This window comes from Elephas maximus, chromosome 21 (genome assembly GCF_024166365.1).
Source record: "Elephas maximus indicus isolate mEleMax1 chromosome 21, mEleMax1 primary haplotype, whole genome shotgun sequence".
NCBI classification, from domain to species: Eukaryota; Metazoa; Chordata; class Mammalia; order Proboscidea; family Elephantidae; genus Elephas; species Elephas maximus.
The window spans coordinates 24,269,198-24,292,042 of NC_064839.1; the positions used below are offsets into that span (position 1 = coordinate 24,269,198).

At 46.2% G+C, this 22,845-nt stretch overlaps 1 protein-coding gene across 1 annotated transcript; it reads left to right on the plus strand.

Annotated features, from left to right (window-relative positions):
- Nucleotides 1–12,480: 12,480 nt before the first annotated feature.
- On the plus strand, nucleotides 12,481–20,110 carry CCL22 (C-C motif chemokine ligand 22). Its single transcript, XM_049864520.1, has 3 exons — nucleotides 12,481–12,642; nucleotides 13,805–13,928; nucleotides 18,352–20,110. Exons 1-3 carry the CDS (start codon nucleotides 12,570–12,572, stop codon nucleotides 18,431–18,433), a joined length of 279 nt encoding a protein of 92 aa, XP_049720477.1. The 5' UTR covers nucleotides 12,481–12,569; the 3' UTR covers nucleotides 18,434–20,110.
- The last annotated feature ends 2,735 nt before the right edge of the window (nucleotides 20,111–22,845 follow it).

The following is a 22,845-nucleotide window of genomic DNA, read 5'->3' on the forward strand; positions in this document are numbered from 1 at the left end:
TCAACAGTAGAATGGATAAATAATTGTGGTTTATTCTTTTTACTTTTATTTTAGCCAGGAATTTTAGTTTATTTTTAGGTGTACAAGTTAATGATTTTTAGTAAATTTATAGAGTTGTTCCCTCATCACCACATCCAATTTTAGAACATCCCCATCACCCCAAAAGACCCCTTGGTCCCACTTGGAGTCACTCCCCATTTCCATCCCCATCCCAGGCAAGCACTAATCTACTTGCCATCCCTATAGATTTGTCTTTTCTGGACATTTTGTGTAAATGAAATCACACAGAACTGCATATGGCTGTTTATGTCTGGCTTCCTTCACTTAGCATAGTGTTTTTGAGGTCCATCATGTTGCAGTATGTTTCAGTACTTTGCTCCTTTTATCACTGAACCGTACACTCCATTGTATAGGTAAAGCACATTTTGGAGGGACACAATTGAACCCATAACACATATGGTCTACCTTGGAGAATGTTCCCTGTGCACTTCAATATAATATGTATTGTAGTATTAACCAGTAGAGTGTTCTATAGACGTCTGTAAGGTCTAGTTGGTTTATAGTGTTGTTCAAATCTTCTGTATCCTTGTTAATCCTCTGCCTACTTGTTCTATTCATTATTGGAAGTGAGGTATTGAATTCTCCAACATGTTAACTGTGCAATACCCTGAGACTCTGAGTGGAGGGAAGATAGTTTGAAATAGTTTAGGAGAGTACGAAGGTGTAACCTACAAGCCCTCAGTGCTGCCCAAAATCCTGCTACACTGAGGGCTTGGAGGTTACCCGTGGCCATTGAGTTGATTCCGACTCATGGTGACCCCATGTGGTACAGAGTAGAACTGCTCCATAGAGTTTTCTTGGCTGTAATCTTTATGGATGCAGTTTTCCAGGTCTTTCTCCCATGGAGCCACTGGGTGAGTTCAAACCTCCATGGTCAGCTATGCTGGTGCAGGTGCAGAGCTGGGGTCTTGCCAGAAGGTAGCAGGAAGAATGGGAGTTAAAAGTATTTGGGAAAGAGAGTTGAGGGTAGAGGCAAACAGTGCTTGTAGTAAAAGACCATGGAAGTTGAGTTGGGGAAGTAAAGAAATAAGGACTTGAAGGAAGCAAGGAACAGGGAAAGGGGCAGGATCAGTTTGGGGGGGCGGTGGTGGAAAGATTGTTGGAGTTGGTTCCTCAAGGTGGTGGACTGGACTGATAGACAACTGGTAGTTGGAGAGTGGGGTGTTTGGAATTGAGATTATGCAGGTGTAATTATTGGCAAGATGAGGGGCTGAGGTAGGTGGAGGACTAGTTTATTAGAGGAGAGGAGGTCACAGAACAGAGGCCAAGGGACTAGCTTGTGAAATCGCCATGATTGTGTCAGAATCGTGTTGGAGGGAGTGGCTATGAGCAGGGAGCTAAAATTGTCAAAGAAGGAGGGGGAGTGAGTGTGGGTGTGTAGATGGCAATAAGGAGGGGGTAATGGGTAGAAAAGTCTGGTAACATGCATTTGAAAGGAGCTTGGGGGTTTATGAGTCAGAACCAACTCAACCGCAACAAGTTTGGTTTTTGGTTTTTGGGGGTTTAGGGAGGAGGGAGTAAGAAAGGGTGGCTTGGAAGCATCTATGAAGGGCAAGTAGGATGCCTACCCCACCTCTGGACCCCATAGCAGGAGGTTTGTGGGAGAGAGAAGAGCCACCCCTTAGAAGCCTGCAGGGGAAGCAGGGTCCTCAGGGGAGAACCAAGTTTAGAAAAAGAAAATAAGCAAGAAGGTGAAAGGAACAAGATCACACACATGAGGATATCCATTCATTACAGAACTGTCTGCAATAGTGAAAATCTGGAAACAACCTAAATGCCCATCAGCAGGGGAGTGAAAAAATAAACAACGGTTATTCCAAAATAGAATTTGCTCACACAACAGTGAAAATAAATGTACTAGATCCATGTGGATCAACATGGGGGAAAAAAGCTTACAAACATAAACTTGAGAGGCATAAGCAGGTTGTAAAAGGCTACATTTAGTATGATGCTACTTATGTGAAATGTTAAGGCCCACAGAACAATAGTACGCTTTACTTATAAGGCTATATAAAAGTATAATGGCACCCTTGCAAAGGACCCTCAGCAACTTCAGGATGGTGGTTTTGTGGTTACCCACGGAGAGAGAGCAAGCAGAGATGAGTCGAAGCAAGGAGGGTGCTTTTGGCTGTATCTAAAATATTTTACTTCTTGATTAAAAAGAGACAGAGATGAACCAAAATATAGCAAAGTGTCAGCTGCTATTAGATCTGGGTTGGAGTCCCAAGATTAATTTTACTTTCCTGTATGTTTGAAGATTTCATTTGAAAATGTAAAAGATTAAAAAAAAAAAAAAAAAAGAGGGTGGCAGTTACTACAAAGTACAGTAATCAAGGCTGTATAGTACTGTCGTAAAGAGAGATAAATAGACCAATGGAATAGAACTGAGAGTCAAGAAATAAACAAACACTTACGGGCAATTGATTTTTGACAAGAGTTCCAAGACAATTCAGTGGGGGAAAGAATGATTTTTTTTCAACAAATGGTGCTAGGACAACTGGATCAAACCAACCAACCAACCAACCTGTTGCCATCAAGCCGATTCCAACTCATAGTGACCCTATGGGACGGAGTAGAACTTCCCCATCGGAATTCCAAGGAGCACCTGGTGGATTCAAACTGCTGATCTTTTGGTTAGCAGCTATAGCTCTTAGCCACTACGCCACCAGGGACAACTGGATAACCCAGCACAAAAGAATGAGTTTGGATCCCCCTAATTTATATCATATACAAAATTTAACTCAGATCAAAGATCTAATATGTAAAAGCTAAAACGATAAAACTCTTAGAAGAAAACACGACCTTGGATTAGGCAATGGTTTCTTAGATGTAACATCCAAAGCTCAAGCAACCAAAGAAAAAAAAAATAGAAACATTGGATTTCATCAAAATGAACTTTTGTACTTCAAAGGGCACTATCAAGAAAGTGAAAAGATGACTCACAGAATGGGAGAAATATTTACAAATCATATATCTGGTAGGACTCTAATATCAAGAACTATAACAAAAAACAACAAACAACCCGATTTAAAAACAGGCAAAGGACTCAAACATTTCTCCAAAGAAAATACACAAAAGGCCAATAACCACATGATAAGATACACAACATCATTAATCATTAAAAAAAAAAAAAAACCTATTACCATAGAGTTGATTCTGACTCATAGGAACCCTATAGTCATTAAGGAAATGCAAATCAAAGCCACAATGAGATACCATTTCACACCCACTAGGAGGCCATAATCCAAAAGACAGACACTAATAAGTGTTAATTAGGATATGGAGACATTTGTACCCTCGTAATTGCTCGTGGGAATATAAAATGGCAGAGCTTCTTTGGAACAGTTGGTCAGTTTCTCAAAAAGTTTAACATAGAATGGTCTTATGACTCAGAAATTTCACTTCTAGGTATTTACTCAAAAGATTGGACAACATAGGTTCACACAAAAACTTGTACACGAGGGTTCAGGAGCAGCATTATCCCTCAGAGCCGAAGAGTGGAAACAATCCAAATGTCCATCAAGGGATGAACAGATAAACAAAATGTGTCGTGTCCATACAATGGAATATTACTCAGCTATAAAAAAGAATGAAGTACCGAGACATGCTACAACATGAAAGACCCTTGAAAACATGGTAAGTGGAAGGAGCTAGCCACAACAAAATGCCATGTAGAGTATAATCCCATTTATATGACACATCCAGAATAGGCAAATCCATACAGACAGTGGATTAGTGGTTGCCGGGGCCTGAGGGTGGGGGGAAGCGGGAGTGACTGCTACCATTAGAGAGTTTCTTTTGGGAGTGACGAAAATGTTTTAGAATTAGATTAGAGTGTAGGAATGGCTGTACAACCATATGAATATACTTAAAACCACCAAATTGCAAACTTTGAAAGAGTGTATAGTATATGAATTATATCTCAATTATAAAACAAAAACAAAACCTGGGGTCAAATCCAGAACCCATCACTGTGGTCCTGACAGGTGGGTTCCATTTTCGGAGCCTTGGTTCCCCATCCCAGGGCTTGGTAACTCAGGCTGCACTGGGCTAAGAAGGATGCCCATATACTTTGTTCCTATCACTGTTGCCTTTATTCCTAACCTGACCATTGCTGAAGGCAGCAAAGCTGAGTGGTTAGGGTATAGGTGGGCTCTAGCGTCAGACAAGTCTGAGTGCAAACTCAGCCTCCACTACTTGCTGACTCTGTGACCTGTAAATTTCAGTTTCCTCATCTGAAAAATGGGTATAATAATGGCGACCCCTTCAAAGTGTTGCCATGGAAATACAATGAGATAAAACCAAAACCGATTGCCATTAAGTTGACTCCAGCTCATGACAACCCTGTGTGTGTCAGAATAGAACTGTGCTCCACAGGGTTTTTCAACGGCTCACTTTTTAGAAGTAGATCATGAGGCCTTTCTTTCAAGGTGCTTCTGGGTGAACTCGAACCTTGCGCCACCCAAGGAAAATACCAGGCACAGCAAGTCTGGCACTCAGTATGTACCAGTTAGCATTTTTATTATTATTATTGTGGTTGGTGGTGGTTGTCTTTGTGGCCAGCTGGGTGCAAAAGTCTTTTACCTCTTCCTCCTCAGCCCCCTCTCTCCATCCTGGGATTTCCCACTTATTTGGTCAAAATTGTAGTCTGGGCTCAGCTTCAAAGACCTTGCCTCCTGGCGGGACTCTGGACTTACTCTCCTTGCTCACAAGAGCCCCAAACTTACCAGCCCTCAGGTAAATGCCCTCATCCTTTCTTCCAGCTCCCGGGTTGAGCTGGGCCCTACTCTTCACCCAGCCAAGAAGAAGGAGAGCGTGATGCCCCCCAGGAGGCTTTGGGGTGGGGCTCCCAGCCGCTCAGAAATCAGGAGCCCCAGAGTGGCCCTTGCAGCCCCACAGAGAGCCCTCTCCTGGGGCTCCCCCTGCCTTTGCTGGAAAGAGGAAGCTTGAAGAGGCAGCTGTTCAGGGCAGGGACTTTCTTTCCGCATCTCAGTGGAAGCAACAGCCCAGTCCCTCTACTTCTAGGAATTTATGCCTCAGATGTAGGCCTCCTGTGAATATGTTCAAGGGAGGTTATTTTGGCAATTTTATGTAAATGAAAAAGACTGGAAAAACCCAAAACGTCCATCAATAGGGGACTGGCTGTGTGCATTATGGTACATCCATACAGTGGAAAACCACAGGACCATTGAAAAGAATGAGGCTGATCTAGTTAGACTGATAGGGAACTACTTCGAAGGGTATTTTACAGAAAAAGAGCAAAGTTCAAAACAGTATTTTTCATATTTCATATTTCCTTCCTCCCCGCCTCCCTTCCTTCTGTTCTTTCCAAGGAATTGCTCTTTTTATGTATTGCATGCACATAGACTATCTGTAGAGAACAAACAAGAAATCATTAAGCCTGGTGGCCTCTGAGGAAGGAAATTGAAATCTTGGCTAGGGTGGTATCGTAGGTGGGAGAATTACTTTCCAGTCTATCCTCTTTTTTGTACTGCATAAATTAAAAATTTAAATAGGGTTAAAAAAAAGTTCAAATTGTACAAAAAGGTGCATGGTGGAAAGTATCCCTCCTTCTCTGCCCCTCTGCCCCCATCCCCCTACTCAGAGTTCCCCTTCTCCAACGCAACGAATGCTATCAATTGTATATCCTTCCAAACTGTGCATTTGTGTAAATATCCGTTTATATTCTACTATAAAGGAGCCCTGATGGCGCAGTTGCTAAGTGCTTGGCTGCTAACAAAAAGGTCAGCTGTTCGAACACACCAGCTGCTCCGTGGGAGAAAGACCTGAAGGTCTGCTTCCATAAAGATTACAGCCTTGGAAACCCTCTAGGGCAGTTCTACTTTGTCCTATAGGGTCGCTATGAACCAGGATCGACTAGATGGCAACAGGTTGTTCTACTATGTCTTCTTTTTTAATATTATGGTCGAAATATGTATAACAAAATGTATGCCAGCTCAACAATTTCAACATGTACAATTCAGCGACATTCTTTAAGTTGTGCCGTTCTTGCTATTCTCTTCCAAGTCATTCTACCACCATTAACATAACCTCAATGCCTTCTAAACCAAAACTCCCCCTTTTCCCCTCCCTCCCACCCCTGGTAACCACTAATAATCTTTGGTTTCTATATATTTGTTTATTTCATGTAAGTGAGGTTATATATTTTTTGTCCTTTTGTCATGGGCTTATTTCACTCTTCATGATGTTTTCAGGTTCATCCAAGCTGTGGTGTGCATCAGGACTTCATTTCCCTTTGTCTACTACATTCTGTTTATTCATTCATCTGTTGATGGACATTTTGGTTGTTTCTCTATTATGTCTTTCTAATAAGCAAAAATTAATTTAAGCCAGAAAAGAAGAAGGAAGGTTGAGGAAAAGAGAACTGGGTATGGGAGTCTTGCAAGCATTGTGGTGGGGACAGCAAGAGCCACGGGACAGGAGGAGAGAAAACATCCCCTTCATGGGTAACTGCCTCCTGCCTTGGCCGGTGATTCCCCACCTTCAGCCCCAAGGGGGCTCCCCCTCTCTTCCTTGGAAGCTGGTCCTCTGCTTCATGCCTGGGCACCCAGGGATCCTTGAATGCTGTGCCCACCTCTTCTCCTGCTCCAGGGAGGCCCAGGGCAGTGCAGGGGGCAGAGACCACCTGGGCTGCAGATGTAGCTCAGGTAAACGGGGTGATATGGTGTTGCCAGCAGAGGGTGAGAAGCTCGGGGCCTGTGGAATCCCTGGGGAGGCAGGTGCTCTCCCAGGGGGAGCCCCCAAGCACACCTCTGGAGGGCCCCATGTAAGAAAACCCCACATTCGGATGAAGAGTAATTCTCTGACTCTCACAACCCTCCAACAAGCAGCCCGTGGCTCCTAGGACAACTTCTGCATCTAAAGAAGATTTTTCTTTTTCTTCCCAAGTGGTTTGGTTTTTTTTTTTTAATATATATACTTTATTTTTTAGAGCAGTTTTAGGTTTACAGAAAACATTGTGCAGAAAGTACAGAGAGTTCCCTATGCCCCCGCTACCTTCTGCGCAGTTTCTCCTGTTACAGTGAAACCTGTGAAAGCTGGAACTCGATGGCACTGCCTTGTTTTTCCTGGACTCGCAGGTTTTCCACCTTTGGCAGGATGCAGTCTTACCACTTTTCTATTGTTCTTTTTAGTGGAAAATAATGTGTTTTCCTTCTCTGGTAGGTTTCCGCCTTACACAGATTCTGGCTTTAGCCAGTTTTTAAAGCATCTTACAACAGTGTAGACCCCTGTTACAACCGATAAAGCAATATGCCAATACAAAATTACTAACTAAAGTCCGTAGTTTAATGTAGGCTTCGCTCTGTGTTGTAAAGCCCTGTGGGTTTCAACAAATCCATAGTGTCCTGTGTCCACCGTCACAGTATCACACAGAATAGTTTCCCCTTCCTTAAAATGCCCTGGGCTCCGCCTCTTTGTCCCTCCCCCTTGCCCTGAGCCCCTAGCAACCACTGATCTTTTTACTGTCTCTATATTTTTGCCTTTTCCAGAATTTCATATAGTTGGAATCAAACAATATGTAGCATTTTCAGATTGGCTTCTCCCAAGTTCTTATTAGGAAAATGTTCAAATGTTCAGAAAAGTTGTTTGCGTAGTTCAATGACCACCAGTATATCCTCCACCTAGCAGCCACAGTGTCAATATTTAGCCATATTTTCTCTCTTTGGGGTGTATACATATCTACATTTTTTATTTTCCCCCTAAATTCTTTGAAATTAACTCATCATGACCTTCACCTTTAAGTACTTTAGCACGGGTATCCTAAGAACAAGGACTCCAACATGCCCTAAGGTCTTTATTATACCTAAGAAAATCAACAATAAATCCCTAATTTCATCTAATATTCAGTCCCTATTCAAATTTCCCTCAGAAACCCTGGTGGCGTAGTGGTTAAGTGCTACAGCTGCTAACCAAAGGGTCGGCAGTTCGAATCTGCCAGGCGCTCCTTGGGAACTCTATGGGGCAGTTCTACTCCGTCCTATAGGGTCACTATGAGTCGTAATCAACTCGAGGGCACTGGGTTTTTTTGGGTTTTATTCAAATTTCCCCAGTTGTCCCCAAAAGGTCTTTTATAACTGTTTCTCAAAATCAGCATTTGACCAAGGTTGGCTTTATGTCTCTTAAAATGTTTTTGTTTTGTTTTGTTCTCCTGGTTCTTGGCTTTAGGAAAATCTCTTTCTTTCCTGTTCCTCTCTGGCTTAAACTTTGATTCACTTGGGTTCTGGCTGACCAAGAAGTGTGCTCATAGGCTTTTGTATCTGGGGGCGTTGGCTGGATCTGTTCTTTTTTTCTTTTTAATAATATTTTATTGTGCTCTTGGTGAAAGTTTACACAGCAAATTAGGCTCCCGTTTAACAATATCTATATAAATTGTTCAATGACATCGGTTACATTATATGTCTTATAATCTTAAATGTCTCCATCTAGTTTTCTTTTAAAAAACATTAATTTTTTTCTAAATTTTACCTGTTTTGCTGTTGTTGTTGAGAATACACACAGCAAAACACACCAATTCAACACTTTCTACAAGTACAATTTAGTGACACTGATAACATTCTTCAAGTTGTACAACCAGTCTCATCCTCCTTTTCTGAGTTGTTCCTCCCTCACTAACATAGACTTCCTGCTGCCTAAGGTCCCTATCTAATTTTTTCAGTTGCTGTTGTCAATTTGATCCCGTATAGATAGTTCTTAAAAGAACATAATGCTCAAGGCAGACCCTTTTCCACTAGTTAAGCTAAATTAATGTTTAGTTTTAAGATGACTTCAGGGTGTTTTTTTTTTTAATTGTACTTTAGATGAAGGTTTATAGAACAAATTAGTTTCTCATTAAACAGTTAGTACACATATTGTTTTATGACGTTGGTTAACAACCCCAGGACATGTCAACTCTCTCCCTGTTACCAGCTTTCCTGTTCCCCCCTGCCTTCTAGCCCTTGCCCCTAGGCTGGTGTGCCTCTTTAGTCTCATTTTGTTTTATGGGCCTGTCTAACCTTTGGCCGAAAGGTGAACCTCAAGAGTGACTTCAGTATTGAGCTGAAAGGGTGTCTGGGGGCCATACTCTCAGTGTTTCTCCAGTCTCTATCAGGTCAGCAAATCTAGTCTTTCTTTTTGAGTTAGAATTTTTTTCTATATTTTTCTCCAGCTCTGTCCGGGACCCTCCCTTGTAATCCTTGTCAGAGCAGTCAGTGGTGGTAGCCAGGCACCATCTAGTTGTGCTGGACTCAGTATGGTGGAGGCTGTGGTAGATGTGGTCCATTAGTCCTTTGGATTAATCTTTCCCTTATATCTTTAGTTTTCTTCAATCTTCCTTGCTTCTGAAGGGTTGAGACCAGTATAGTAACCTAGGTGGCTGCTCACAGGCTTTTAAGACCTGAGACACTACTCACCAAAGTAGAATGTAGAACATTTTCTTTATAAACTCTTATGCCAATTGACCTGGATGTTCCCTGAGACCATGGTCCTCTGGGGATATTTTTGGTTTAAGGTTTAAAGATCTCAGGGCAATAGTTTCAGAGGCTCATCCAACCTTCAAGGCTGCAGGAAGTCAGGAGTCCATGAGAATGTGAAATTCTGTCCTACATTTCCCCCCCTTTGATCTGGATTCTTCTATGGAAGCTTTGATCCAAATGTTCAGTAATGGTAGCTAGGCCACCCTCCAGTTCTTCTGGTCTCATGGCAAAGAAGGCAGCTGTTCATGGAGGCAATTAGCCACACATTCCATATCCTTCTATTCCTGACTGTCCTTCCTCTGTTGTTCCAAGTAAACGGAGACCAGTTGTTGTGCCTTGGGTTGGGTAACGCCTTTTGACAAAACTTCTTCTGAGATGATGCTATGTACTTCTGGTGGCATCCAATCAGGAGGCTCCTGATGCATCCACAACCCTGACAACACCTGAGCAGCCCTCCCTGGTCCTACCCGGCAACCTCTCCTACCTGGCCTCCTACTGTGCCCCACTCTTTTCACCTCTGGCTACCCAACTTCTCACCCTGACATTTGCTGTTTCCTCACAGGTAGACTCCTTCTTCTCTTTCAGATTTCCAGCTCAAGTGTCACCTCCTCATAGAGGTCTTTCCTGAGTGCACTGCCCCAAACTACTTCCTCAGAGTTTCTATCTTACTGTTTTATTTTCCTCATGGCACCCATCACACCCGACATGACCTTGTTTGGTCTTTGTTTACCTGCTTATTGTCTTTCTAGAAAGCAAACTCCATCCACTACTCCATAACTTCTGTATCTGTAACTGTTTACTGCTCTATTCCCAAATCCTAGCAGTGTGTCTGGCACATGGTGGGTGCCTGTATGAGTTACCTATTGCTGCTGTAAAAGGTTACCACACAGTTAATGGCTTAAAAACAACACACATTTATTCTCTTACAGTCTGCCGATCAGAAGTCCTAAACCAGTCTCAGTGGGCTAAAATCAAGGTGGCTGCAGTGCTGTGTTCCTTCTTGAGGCTCTAGGGTAATATCTATTTCCTCGCTTTTTCCAGCTTCTGGAGGCTACCCACATTCCTTGGCTCATGGCCCAGTTTCACCCTGACCCTCTGCTTCCCTCATATTTCTTCCTCTGAGGCTGACCCAGCTGCCTCCATTTTATAAGGACCCTTTGGATTACATTGGGCCCATAAGGAACCCTAGTGGCACAGTGACTAAGCACTTAGCTGCTAATGGAAAGGGCAGCAGTTCAGACTCACCAGCCCACTCCACAGGAGAAAAATGTGGCAGTCTGCTTCCGTAAAGATTTACAGCCTCAAACACCCAATGGGGCAGTAGTACTCTGTCCTATAGGGTCACTGTGAGTCAGCAATGGGTTTTGTTTTTTTTCATCTGAATAATCCAGGATATTTTCCCCATCTCAAAATTCTTAAATACATCGGCAAAATCCACTTTGCCATGGAAGGATACGTATTCACATATTCCAGGGATTAGGGCGTGGACATCTCTGGGGGGGCCATTATTTGTTTACTGTAGTACTCAATAAGCATTTGTTGAATGAGTGAATGAAATTAGGAATGGCCAGGTCCCTTTACAAATGGAGTTCTAAGTCCTGAGTTCCAGGCCTGGCTCAGCCACTTACTGGTTGCTGCATGGCCTTGGTCGAGTCCATCTTTCTCTGAGCCTTGGTTTCCTCTTTCATTAGATGTGTTCTGAGCACCCATCACATGCCTAACCCTGGTGGACTCTGGGAAATGCCAAGACAAATAAAAGGAGACCCCTGCCTTCCAAGAGCTTGGAGTTGGGCTTCTGAGGAGGGGCCTGAGAAAGAAAAACCCACCCCATTTTTTCCATTCTAGGTTACCCCAGAGAGCTTTAACACCCTCAGGAGGTGTGCTTGCCATGGAGGTGACGTTTCAAATGGTTCTTGACGCATGAGTAGGAGTTTATGTGGTAGAGAAGTGGAAAGGACATTTATGGCCTGGGGCAGACCAGCTGACCTCTTTGAGGAACTGTGAAGAGTGTGGTGTGAGCTAAGGTGGCGGTGGTGGAATCAGGAGGTGCATGGCTGGAAAGGGGACATTGAAGGCCACGGTCAGGAGCCTGGGCTCTGCCTTCAGGTCAGTGAGAGCCACAGCAGAGTTTGAAGCAGGAGGAAGGTACATACACCTTTGAGTCTGGACAGCTCACTCTGGCTGCTGCAGTTGGAGAGGGGATGGAGGGGGCCGACACCCAGCCTGAGATAGGGGTGACCTGACTGGGTAGGGGCAGTGGGGATGAAGAGGAGGAACAGAGTTGAGAGATTCAAGAAGTAGAGCCAGTGGTGCATGGTGATAGATTTTAGAAGGGGTGGGTGAGGAGGAGCCTGGTGGCAGCTGGGAAAGAAGAACAGAAGGAAGACAGGAATGTGTATGGAAGCTCTTTGGAAACTGTTGAGTGGAACGCCAACTGCCCAAGTTGAGATGTGAGAAACCCCAGAAGAGGCTGGTGAAGGGGCAGAGAGAGCAACTCAAGGGGTATATAGGCCTGTCACTTTGAAGAGAGATCACTGATGAAGGTCACCGAGGGTACAAGCTAGGCTTCAATTCCAGCTGAGGACTTGGGTCTATTAGCTCCAGTCCACATTCTCACTTGATTTATAAACCATGTCTGAGATAGATAGGTAGGTTCGTGAAACCATCTCCCCCATTCCCAAATGGAGAAACAGGCCCAGAGACATCCAGTGACGTGGCCAATGCTACACCATGATCAGACCCTGGGGAGTGCGGGCCCCCAAGGGACCCAGCTGGAGGGGAATTTTTAAAGTCCCTGGAGACCCAGAGAGGAGGACAGTGTGGGGGTCCCCTCTGAGTTGTTCCCGGCCACAGAATTTCCTCCAGTTTGGAGGAAGCAAGAGTTCTCCTTTCACATTTGAATGTCAGAGATTCTGGACTCACCAGTGACTAAGAGTGAGCGTCTGAGACTTGTGGGTGTACCAAGCGTTTATATAGCAGATCTTTCTGACCTCTGGTGACTGCAGACACCTGGGCTGGGACACACAGGACAGGAGCATGGCCAGCTTACAGACCCCGCTCTTGGCTGCCCTCATCCTCCTTGCTGTGGCACTTCAAGGCACCGAGGCAGGTGAGGCTGGGGAGAGGGAGGTTCCCGGTAGAGGCCAGGGTCAGACACTTGGCTGTCTTCCTCAAGTAGTGGACAGTGCATGAGAGCAGAAGATTACAGCCTGCCACTGACTTCTGGTCTTGGGCTGATGATATCACTCCTTTTGGGCCTCAGCTTACACATCTGTTAAATGGGTGGTCTTGAGGCTGGGAGTCTACAATTTATTCCACCTGGGTTGGGAGGTTGTGGTGGGAATGGCCTGGGGAACCCCTGCCCCAGAGGCTTGAGCATAGGACCATTGGGGTGTGGAGTAGGAGCCACTGAGAGGGGCAGGAACCAGGGTAGGGGATACTCCCTTGAAAAGCTGGTCCTGCATCCCTGACCCCATTTTTGCTCCAAAGCTTCCCTCAACACTGGGTTCCTGACTTCTGTTTACCCCAGTGTCAGCTCTCCAACCCTATGCTGGGAGTCAGGCAGACATGAACAATAATTGCTCACATTTATTGGGTTTCCTGAGACCTTCCTCTGCATTAGAGATCTCATAAAGTAGGTACTATTATTACCTCTATGGTCAGAGCAGAAAATTGGGCTTTAGAGATGTTAAATGACTTACCCAGGGTGGCCTGGTGACTCAGAGCAGGAGAGGACTTGAACCCAGGTCTATGTGACTGCACCCTGCCTAAGCCCTGGTCTTATAACCCTAGGCCAGTCCTTCCCTTCTCTGGATCTCAGCCTAGCCATTTGCACAGTGAAGGAGGCCACAGTAGATGTGATCTCAAGCAGGGCTTCTCAAACCTTAGTGCGCTTACAAATCCCCTGGAAATCTTGTTAAAATGTATACCTGATTCAACAGGTCTGGGGCTGAGACAAGCTGCCACGTGATGCTGATGCTGCCCTGAGTCCCATCTAGAAGCTCAGAGCATCATTGATGTCAGTCGATCTGAGTCCTTTCCCCTTGAGTTGACTATCCCAGAGTGTAGACATTGGGCCCTTAGTGGCTTCTCAGAGGGCCTGAGGGTGGGGTCTTTGAGGATCCAGAATCTTCCAGACATCAACCTTCCACAGAAAAACGGCGGCATTTCTTCCCTGGATCCTGGAGGGGCCCAGGGTCAAGGGTTGGGACCGAGGATGACCTCTGTGTGCCAGTTTGTAAATCCTCATCATCCACCCCCACCCCCCCCAGGCCCCTATGGCGCCAATGTGGAAGACAGTGTTTGCTGCCGGGAGTATATCCGTTACCCCCTGCCCCTGCGTTTGGTGAAATACTTCTTCTGGACCTCAGATTCCTGCCGGAGGCCTGGCGTGGTGTAAGTAGGAAGTGGGGAGTCAGGGCCTTGGAGGTTCTGGCAGGTGTGGCCCAGGATGGCCCAGGTACAGGTGAGCAGGGCAGAGTCAGGAATGGAAGTCCAGATGCCATCCGAGAGGGCGTGGCTGGATTGAATGGCTCAGCCCAGGCTTGGGTGTACCAAGAACAAAAATAATGTGGTCATTCAACAAATACCTAGCGCCTGCTATGTGCCAGGCAATGGGCCAGTTTTGGGGGGTGTAGAGCTGAGTGAACAAGGTGCCTGAGCCAGTGCGGGTAATGGGCAGTGGGTATTGCTTCTCAGTCAGCAAAGATGCTCCCATCAAAAGCACTGGGGCCCTCTCTGGTCCCTGGGAGTTATCGGAGGCAACCCCTTTTTACTAGAAGAATAATATTGAGAGCTAACGTCTGTGTACCACACACTGTGCTGAGCATTTGACCTGTGTTAACTTGTTTAATCTTAACAATAAACTAATGAGAAAGTGTGTTCACTCCCATTTTATAGATGAAGAAACAAACACAGAGAGGGGAAGTGACTTGCTCAAGGTTGCCCAGGCTGGATCCAGAACTCCTGGGTCCTTGCTCAGAGTTTCTCCTGAGGCTCTTGCTTTTCCTGTCTTCTTCACTCCTTTGCTTCTTTTTCCCTGATCTGGGTCCTAAACATACTTCTGCCCCGAGTTGGGCCCCTGCTTTCTGCAGCTGCCCCTCTGGCTACTCCTCCAACCCCTCAGAGCCAGCTGCCTGCAAAATTGTACCCTGTGGGCATTTCAGTTTTGAAGACTCATGACCTCCTTTGGGGGTCTTTCATCATCTTCTTCTCCTCTTCTTTCTCCTCACTGCTGACTCCATATCTCAGAGAGGGGTCTGCAGGTGAGTAACAAGAAAGGCTAAAGCCGGAAGCCCTGTCAGGGTTTGTGCCACTTTAACTCAGGTTTTCCCATCTGTGTAAGGGGAGTAACAACCTTCATCTCTTTTTATCTATCCCAAACATGTAGAGTGTGGTTGGTAAGTGCCAGGCGCTGTTGTAAGCACTTTATCAGTTTTAACTCAGTTAATCCTTCAAAAAACCCTATCCAGTGGGCACTGTTATGATCCCCTTTTCACAGGTGAGGAAACATCACAGAGAGGATCTGGGGCCTCAAGAGCATTAGAGGGCACAGTAACAGCAACTGGAGGGTGTAAAGCTCAAAGCCTGGCACATCATAAGTGCTCAATATAAGACGGCACACATACGATCATTGGATTTTGAGCTGGAAGGGACTCTAGAAAGAAAGTGGCTTGACAGATAAAGAGATGGAGGCTCAGAGAGGTGCTGCCCAGTGTCGCACAGTGGCTGGGGAAGGCTGGGGAAGCAAGCTCAACCTTGCTGCCATCTTTGTTCTCTCTTTGTTGGCTGTTTGTGGGGCAGGAGGATCAGGAATCACCAAGCCCTTTGGACAGGATCTTGAGAGTCAGGAAGGGAGGTAGGGAGGAGGATGCCTCTGCCCACCTGGGCAGTCTTAAATCCACTCCTGCCCATCAACAGCAGAGGCAGAGTGCCCCCAATTGCCTGGCCAGGTGTTTGCCGCAGCTTGGCCAGGGCAGGTGCCTTAGCCCATGACTTGCTGTGTGACCTTGGGCCAGTGTTCCTCCTCTCTGTGCTTCAGGCCTCTCAGAGGTGCCTGAGCAGGGGTGCTGTCCAAGGGCGCCCCCCCCGTGTGTCCGGGTTAACAGTGTACATGGTGCAGTCAGATCTAACCAGCCATGGTACTCAAGCAAGTTGCTTTATCTCTTTGGGCTTCAGTTTACTCAGCTGTAAAATGGATAGAGTAATCTTGCCTCATGGGGTTGCTATAAGAATTCATTAAGGAAATCCATGTAAAGGGCTCAGACCAGCTCCTGGTATAATTATATATCACCTACTGTGTGCTGTGCATTGTTCTGAGTAGTTCAATATTTAGATATAGGAGATAGAGACAGAAATATAGGTAGATATGTTGTTGTGGTTGCTAGGTGCCATCACGTTGGTTCTGACTCAGAGCAACCTTACGTATAGCACAATGAAACACTGCCCAGTCCTGCGCCATTCTCACAATCAATGTTATATTTGAGCCCATTGTTGCAGCCATTGTGTCAATTGAAGAAGGTCTTCTTGTTCGCTGACCCTCTACTTTACCAAGCATGATGTCCTTCTTCAGGGACTGGCCCCTCCTGATAACATGTCCAAAGCATGTGAGACAAAGTCTTGCTACCCTTCCTTCCCAGGAGCACTCTGGCTGTATTTCTTCCAAGACAGATTTGTTCATTTTTCTGGTAGTCCATGATACATTCAATATTCTTCGCCAACACCATAATTCAAAGGCATCAATTCTTCTTCTGCCTTCTGTATTCATTGTTCAGCTTTCACACACATATGAGATAATTGAAAATATCATGGCTTGGGTCAGGCGCATCTTAGTCCTCAAAGTGACATCTTTGCTTTTTGACACTTTAAAGACATCTTTTGCAGTCAAATTGCCCAGTGCAACACGTTGTTTGATTTCCTGACTGCTGCATTATCATGATGTTGCTTATTGGTCCAGTTGTGAAGATTTTTGTTTTCTTTATGCTGAGGTGTAATCCATACCGAAGGCTGTGGTGTTTAATTTTCATCAGTGCTTCAAGTCCTCTTCACTTTCAGCAAGCAAGGTTGTGTCATCTGCATGTCACAGATTGCTAATGAGTACTCCACCAATCCTGATGCCACATTCTTCTTCGTATAGTCCAGCCTCTTGGATTATTTGCTCAGCATACAGACTGAATAAGTGTGGTGAAAGGATACAACCCTGATGCACACCTTTCTTGATTTTAAACCATGCAGTGTCCCTTTGCTCTGTTTGAACAACTGCCTGTTTTTCTATGTACAGGTTTCACATGAGCACAATTAAGTGTTCTGGAATTTCCATTCTTTTCAATGTTATCCATAATTTGTTATGATACAAAACAAAACCCATTGCCGTGGAGTCGATTCCGACTCATAGTGACCCTATAGGACTGAGTAGAGCTGCCCCATAGAGTTTCCAAGGAACACCTAGTGGATTCGAACTGCCAACCTTATGGTTAGCAGCTGTAGCACTTAACCACTATGCCACCAGGGTTTCCTTGGTATAGTATAGATATAGATATATCAGCAACATCATGATAAACAGAGAAGAGATTGACATTGTCAAAGATTTCTCTTAACTTGGATCCACAATCAACACCCATGGAAGCAGCGGTCAGAAAACCAAACGACAGGTTGCCTTGGGCAAATTGTCTGCAAAAGACCTTTTTAAAGTGTTAAAAAGCAAAGATGTCACTTTGAGGACTAAGGCACACCTAACCCAAGTCGTGGTATTTTCAATTGCCTCATATGCGTGCGAAAGCTGGACAATGAATATGGAAGACCAAAGAAGAACTGTTTCCTTTAAATTATGGTATTGGCAAAGAATATTGAATATACCATGGACTGCCAGAAGAACAAATAAACCTGTCTTGAAAGAAGTACAACCAGAGTGCTCCTCAGAACCGAGGATGGTGAGACTTCATCTCACATACTTTGGGCATATTATCAGGAGGGACAGTCCCTGGAGAAGGACATCATGCTTGGTAAAGTAGGGGATCATCAAAAAAGAGGAAGACCATCAATGAGATGGATTGACAGAGTGGCTGCAACAATGGGCTCAAACATAAAAATGATTGTAAGGATGGTACAGGACCAGACAGTGTTTTGTTCTGTTATTTGTAGGGTCACTATGAGTCGAAACTGACTCGATGGCACCTAACAACAACAATAGATACATCAACTCATCATCAAAACCCTATGAGATTAGATTATGATTATCATCTCCATTTTACAGGTATGGAAACTGAGACTCAGAAAAGTTAAGTGACTTGCCCCAGATTACACAGCTAGCAAGTGGCAGTGCTAGGATTTGAACCCAGATAGGCTGTCTCCAAAGCCCATGCTTTTAGCCACTACCTGATACTCTCTCTCCGAAGGCAATGCCAGGGATTATTTTTAGACCACTGGGAATTCTGCTCTGTGGCTTGACCTGACACTCAAGGAAGAGGCTGAGGGGCTAGGAAGTTCTTGCTGCTTACCAACAATTCTGCCCATTGAGAAATGTGTTTGCATACAGCAGGTGCCTCATAAACTGAGTTATTCTGTTTAGCAGATGCCTCTGCATACTGCAGGTGCCTCATAAACTGAGTTATTCTGTTTAGCAGATGCCTCTGCATACAGCAGGTGCCTCATAAACTGAGTTATTCTGTTTAGCAGATGCCTCTGCATACTGCAGGTGCCTCATAAATGCTGGGCCCACACACATGAGGTGACTCATAAATGCTAAGCTCCCCGGGACGTGTGGCATCCATGCTGCATGCTAAAGCTACTGCACTGTCTCTCTGGCGTCTCCTCCCTCCAGCCTGCTAACCATCAAGGACCGGGAGATCTGTGCCGACCCCAGGCTGCCCTGGGTGAAGAAGGTTCTTCAGAAGCTGCGCTAATGAGAAAAGCCCTGCCCCTGATGACCATGGCCTTGGCTCCTCCGGGAAGGCTCGCGGCACCCAGCCTTCCCACCATGACAGCTGCTCTTCAACACCCAAGCCTGTGGCAAGGTCTCTGCATTCTCTGACCTCCATATCGGGGGCTGCCACCCTCAGGCCCCTGTGCTGTCCCTCCCCACATCCCCTCCGATGCTTCCAACCTACCCTCTGCCCCGTGGCAGCCAGAGAGCCCCTAATCCCGGTTAGTCACTCCCTACTCTAAACCCTTCCCCAATGCCCAAGGCTGAAGTTAGAGCTCTTGAGCCTGGCACCCTGGCTCTCTGGGTCTCATCACTGTCTGCAGCTTTGACCCTCTCACTTCATGCACATTGGGCTCCCTGTTCTCCAGACCCCTGCCATATGTTTCTGCTTTGGAACATTTGCATGGTCTGCTCCTGACATCCAGAATGCCCTTCCCATCACCTCCACATGTCCAACCCACCAGCCCTCCAAGGTTTCGCTCAGACCAAGCAACCAGTAATCAAGTTTCATTTTTCAGACTTCCCCTGGCCCTCTGCCCATCTTAACATCCCTAGTCACATTCTGCCCAGAATCCTCAGGATTTGAGGGCTTGTCCTCCAGCCCCACCGGCTGGACCAAGGTTCATGTCTGGGTGGCTCTTGTCTTCCTGCCTCCAGCACAGAGCACAGGGTCTGGCTCAAAGTTAGAGCTCAGCAGGTGGTTGTGGAACAAATGAGTAAAAGTAACGCTCCTCTCCCACCTCTTCCCAAAATTCAGGCTCGAGGTCACCTAGAGAGGGGACAGCTATGTAAACTGTGATGCCTCAAATTTGCCTAGATTCATCTTTCTTGCCTTTTTACCTTCTTATTGTAAAGATACCCTTCTTAGTCCCTCAGGCTTTTACTGCTCCCCCAACCTCCAACACCTAAGCCGCCCTTTTCGGAGTACCCTCACTGCACTTTCCTCACCTCCTTCCCCAAAGATCTGGTAACCAAATTCATGCTATGATGTGAATGACTACCCTTAGCTTAGTGTTACACGCTGTAGTTATATTTGTATATGAAAAGAGAGCAAATGAGTAAATGGGAGAATTTTAGGAACTGTGAAGGAGGGGAACAGAGTGGAGCATTCCTGGCCCTGGGAGGCAGCCAACTGTGGTAGCCAGCTCCCTGTGTGAGTGAGTGGGTAGAATTAAGTGAAGGAGCCCTGGGGAGAAGTTGTCCTCAGTGGCTTGGGCCAAGCTAAGGACTGGAATTTGGGACTTATCCTCACTTCCTTGAGGATAGCAAGGTTCCTGGATAAAGGAAATAAGCTTAACATGCAGTTGCTCCCTTCCAGGGGCATCTGATGCAGCTCAGTAAGGTGGTTGGAGTTGTGTGACCCTGAAGAGGCCATTAACCTCTCTGAACCCCCTTACAAGTGAGGATGGGAATACCCACCTTCATGGTGGTTGTGGGGCTCAGATCCAAGGATGGAAATGACACTTTGCCAGCCATAAAGCTCAGTGTTTTCCAGAATCTGTGTCCCTGCTGAAGCCCAGGGTCATCTGCCTACCATGGGCACTGGAAGTGCTGACCTGCCATGAATGGGGTCCTCATGTGTCCTGGGATCCCTCTCCTTCTCAGGGCTCTGTCCTGCCCTTGCCCCTCAGGCCTTCTTTAGAAAATAAATTCTCTGAAGCTCTTCCTGTTTGGTTCCTTGGCATTTACACGTCTTTGTGAGGTAGTGGTGGGCACCATGGCTCCCCCTCTCCTGGGGGGATCAGCCACTGACATTGAAATGTGAAGTAACTCTCCCAAGTTCATCTTGGGGGCAGAGGACAGTGCTGGATGCAAGGACCTGAGGGATAGCTGCTCAGGTGTTAACAGAAAGCTCAGACATACATTCCAGAGTTTCCATCCACTGGGCCTGGCTCACCCTGGGAGTAGCTGTCAGGAGGATCTGATAAAACTCCCAAGTCTAGAGATTTAAGCACATATTCATTCATTCATTCACTCAATAACCCAACCTCAACCTTCCTTCTTTAAGGATGGACACTGGGGAAGGAGAAGAAAGTGTATTAGTCAGCAAAGGCTACCTCTGTAACAAACACCTCCAAAATTTCAGTGGCTCAACTCAATAGAAGTTTGTTTCTTTTCACCCGAAGCCTAAGCAGGCATTTCTGGTCTATGGCTGACCTTCTAAGTGGTCATTCGGGAACTCAGTCTTCTCTCTCACGGCTCTGCCTTTCTCTAGGGCCCGAGCGCTAACACATTCATCCAGCAGATGGGGAAAGAGAATGGAGGGTTATGGGGGGAGGGTTTATGCTCCAGGCCAGGAAAAGGTGCTCATCACTTCTGCCCATGTGCCATTGGCCGAACTTAGTCACATGGTCATGCCTGACTGCAAAGGATGCTGGGAAGTATAGGCAAGCAGTATATATCCAGGAGGAAGTGGAAGTGGGTTTAGGGAGCTCCCTTCGGCTCTCCTGAGCTCCCTAATTCTCTGCTTTCCTGGAGCTCCTAGACAGAGTTCACACTCCCAGAACAACAACACAAGAATCTCTCTGCCTTTGGAGTATTTTCTCTAGTTCCTCAGTGTAAACAACCATTCAGAGGACATCTTGGCACAAGTGGCTTTTGTTCTCCTTCAGATCTAACCCTCCCGGTGCAGTGTCCAAGGGCAGTAGCTCCAGACACACAGAGCATTTGTCTAGGGGACCAAGAGAAGCACCAGAAAGGGTAGATGAGGAACAAATCCGCCTCTGCCACTCACTGGCTGGTATCTACAGCAAGGTACTTTGCCTTTCTGAGCCTCAGTTTCTCCCTCTGTGAATGGAGGGGAGAAATAAAAGTGCATATCAGCGCTTGTAGTTGTGAGAGTCTGATATGGTAAGAAGATATGGTCTGGTGTGTGCACAAAGGAAATGCCAGAGAGATGTGGACAACTGTCCTTAAACCAAACTCAATGCCGTCGAGTCGATGCCAGCTTGTAGCAACCTATAGGACAGAGTAGAAGTGCCCTATAAGGTTTCCAAGGCTATAAATCATTACGGAAGCAGACTGCCACATCTTTCTCCCACGGAGAGGCTCGTTGGTTCGAACCGCTGGCCTTTCAGTTGGCAACCGAGTGCTTTAATCACTGCACAACCAGGGCTCCACCAGCCCTCCTTACTGGCCAGGAAAGTTAAGCTGGGCAGAGTCGGGTGGGGCAGGGAAGAGCTAGGCAAGGCAGTCCCCAAGGAGGCCTGGAGATGGCAGGCCTAGGGGCAGGGCTCACCGCTACCCCCTACCCCCCACCCCACCATGCTGGGGCCCCACAGGAGTGCCCCGGGCTCCCCACTCTACTCACCACTGCTGTTTCTGTTCTGCCTCTGGGGCTGGGGGAATCCCTCATGTTCCACAAGAACAGCGCAGGCTGTCTGCTCTCTAGGGCACCAGGAAGGCTCCTGGCCAGGTGGGGGCCTGCGAAAGGTGTGGTCAGGGATAACCTCATCCCCGCCACCCCCACCCACCCCACAGCAGCCTCTGGAGGTCACACCCACCAGCAGAAACCCTTTTTTCTGTTACCCAGTGCTGCTCATTTTTCTAACCATTACTCTATTATTCCTCAGCTAAGCACCTCCCAGCTTCCCTTCGCCCCTAACCAGCATCCTCAGTCATCGCATCAGCTTCAAAGCTCTCTTCAGTTTGGTGCAACTATGGTCTCTCTGCCCACTCCTTCCTTGGAGCCAATGGCACCAGACCGTTCCCCATTACCTATATTTTCCACATTGCTTAGGATTTTCCCTCTGTCAAAATCTTGCCTATCCACATATTGCAGAATGCCAATATGTCATCCCACAGATTACTTGCAAATCAGGAAGGGACTAATACCTCTACAATAGAGAGGTCTAGCGGTCACCCATCAACCCCTTCGATCCCACAAATAGTGGGACTACCTGGCTGTACCAGTCTCCTGACATGACGTAATGTGAGCCACACAGTACTACTCACGAAGGAGTCTTGCCAAGAATGCTTAGCCTGGCTCTAATCTAGCCTTTACAGCTATCTTTAGTTTACAGGAAATCCGTGAAATAGAGGAACAAATTAAATGACATCGCAAGGGAAAAATGAGATAAATTAAGAGTGAGGACATTCTATAAGACAATGGCCTTGGCTCTCGAAAAAACCAATGCCATGAAAAATGGGCAGGTGACTATTGTAGACTGAAAAGGAGTAATGACCAGATGCAATGCATGAATCTAGATTGGATCCCAGTTCAAAATAATAGAGACTGCTGAAAGGGTACAGAAGGAGCCCTGATGGTCCAATAGCTAAGCACACGGCTGCTAACTGACAGGTTGGTGGTTCAAACCCACTCAGTGGCTGTGAGGGAGAAGGAGCTGTAATTTTCCGTAAAGATTACAGCCAAGAAAACCCTACAGACCACTT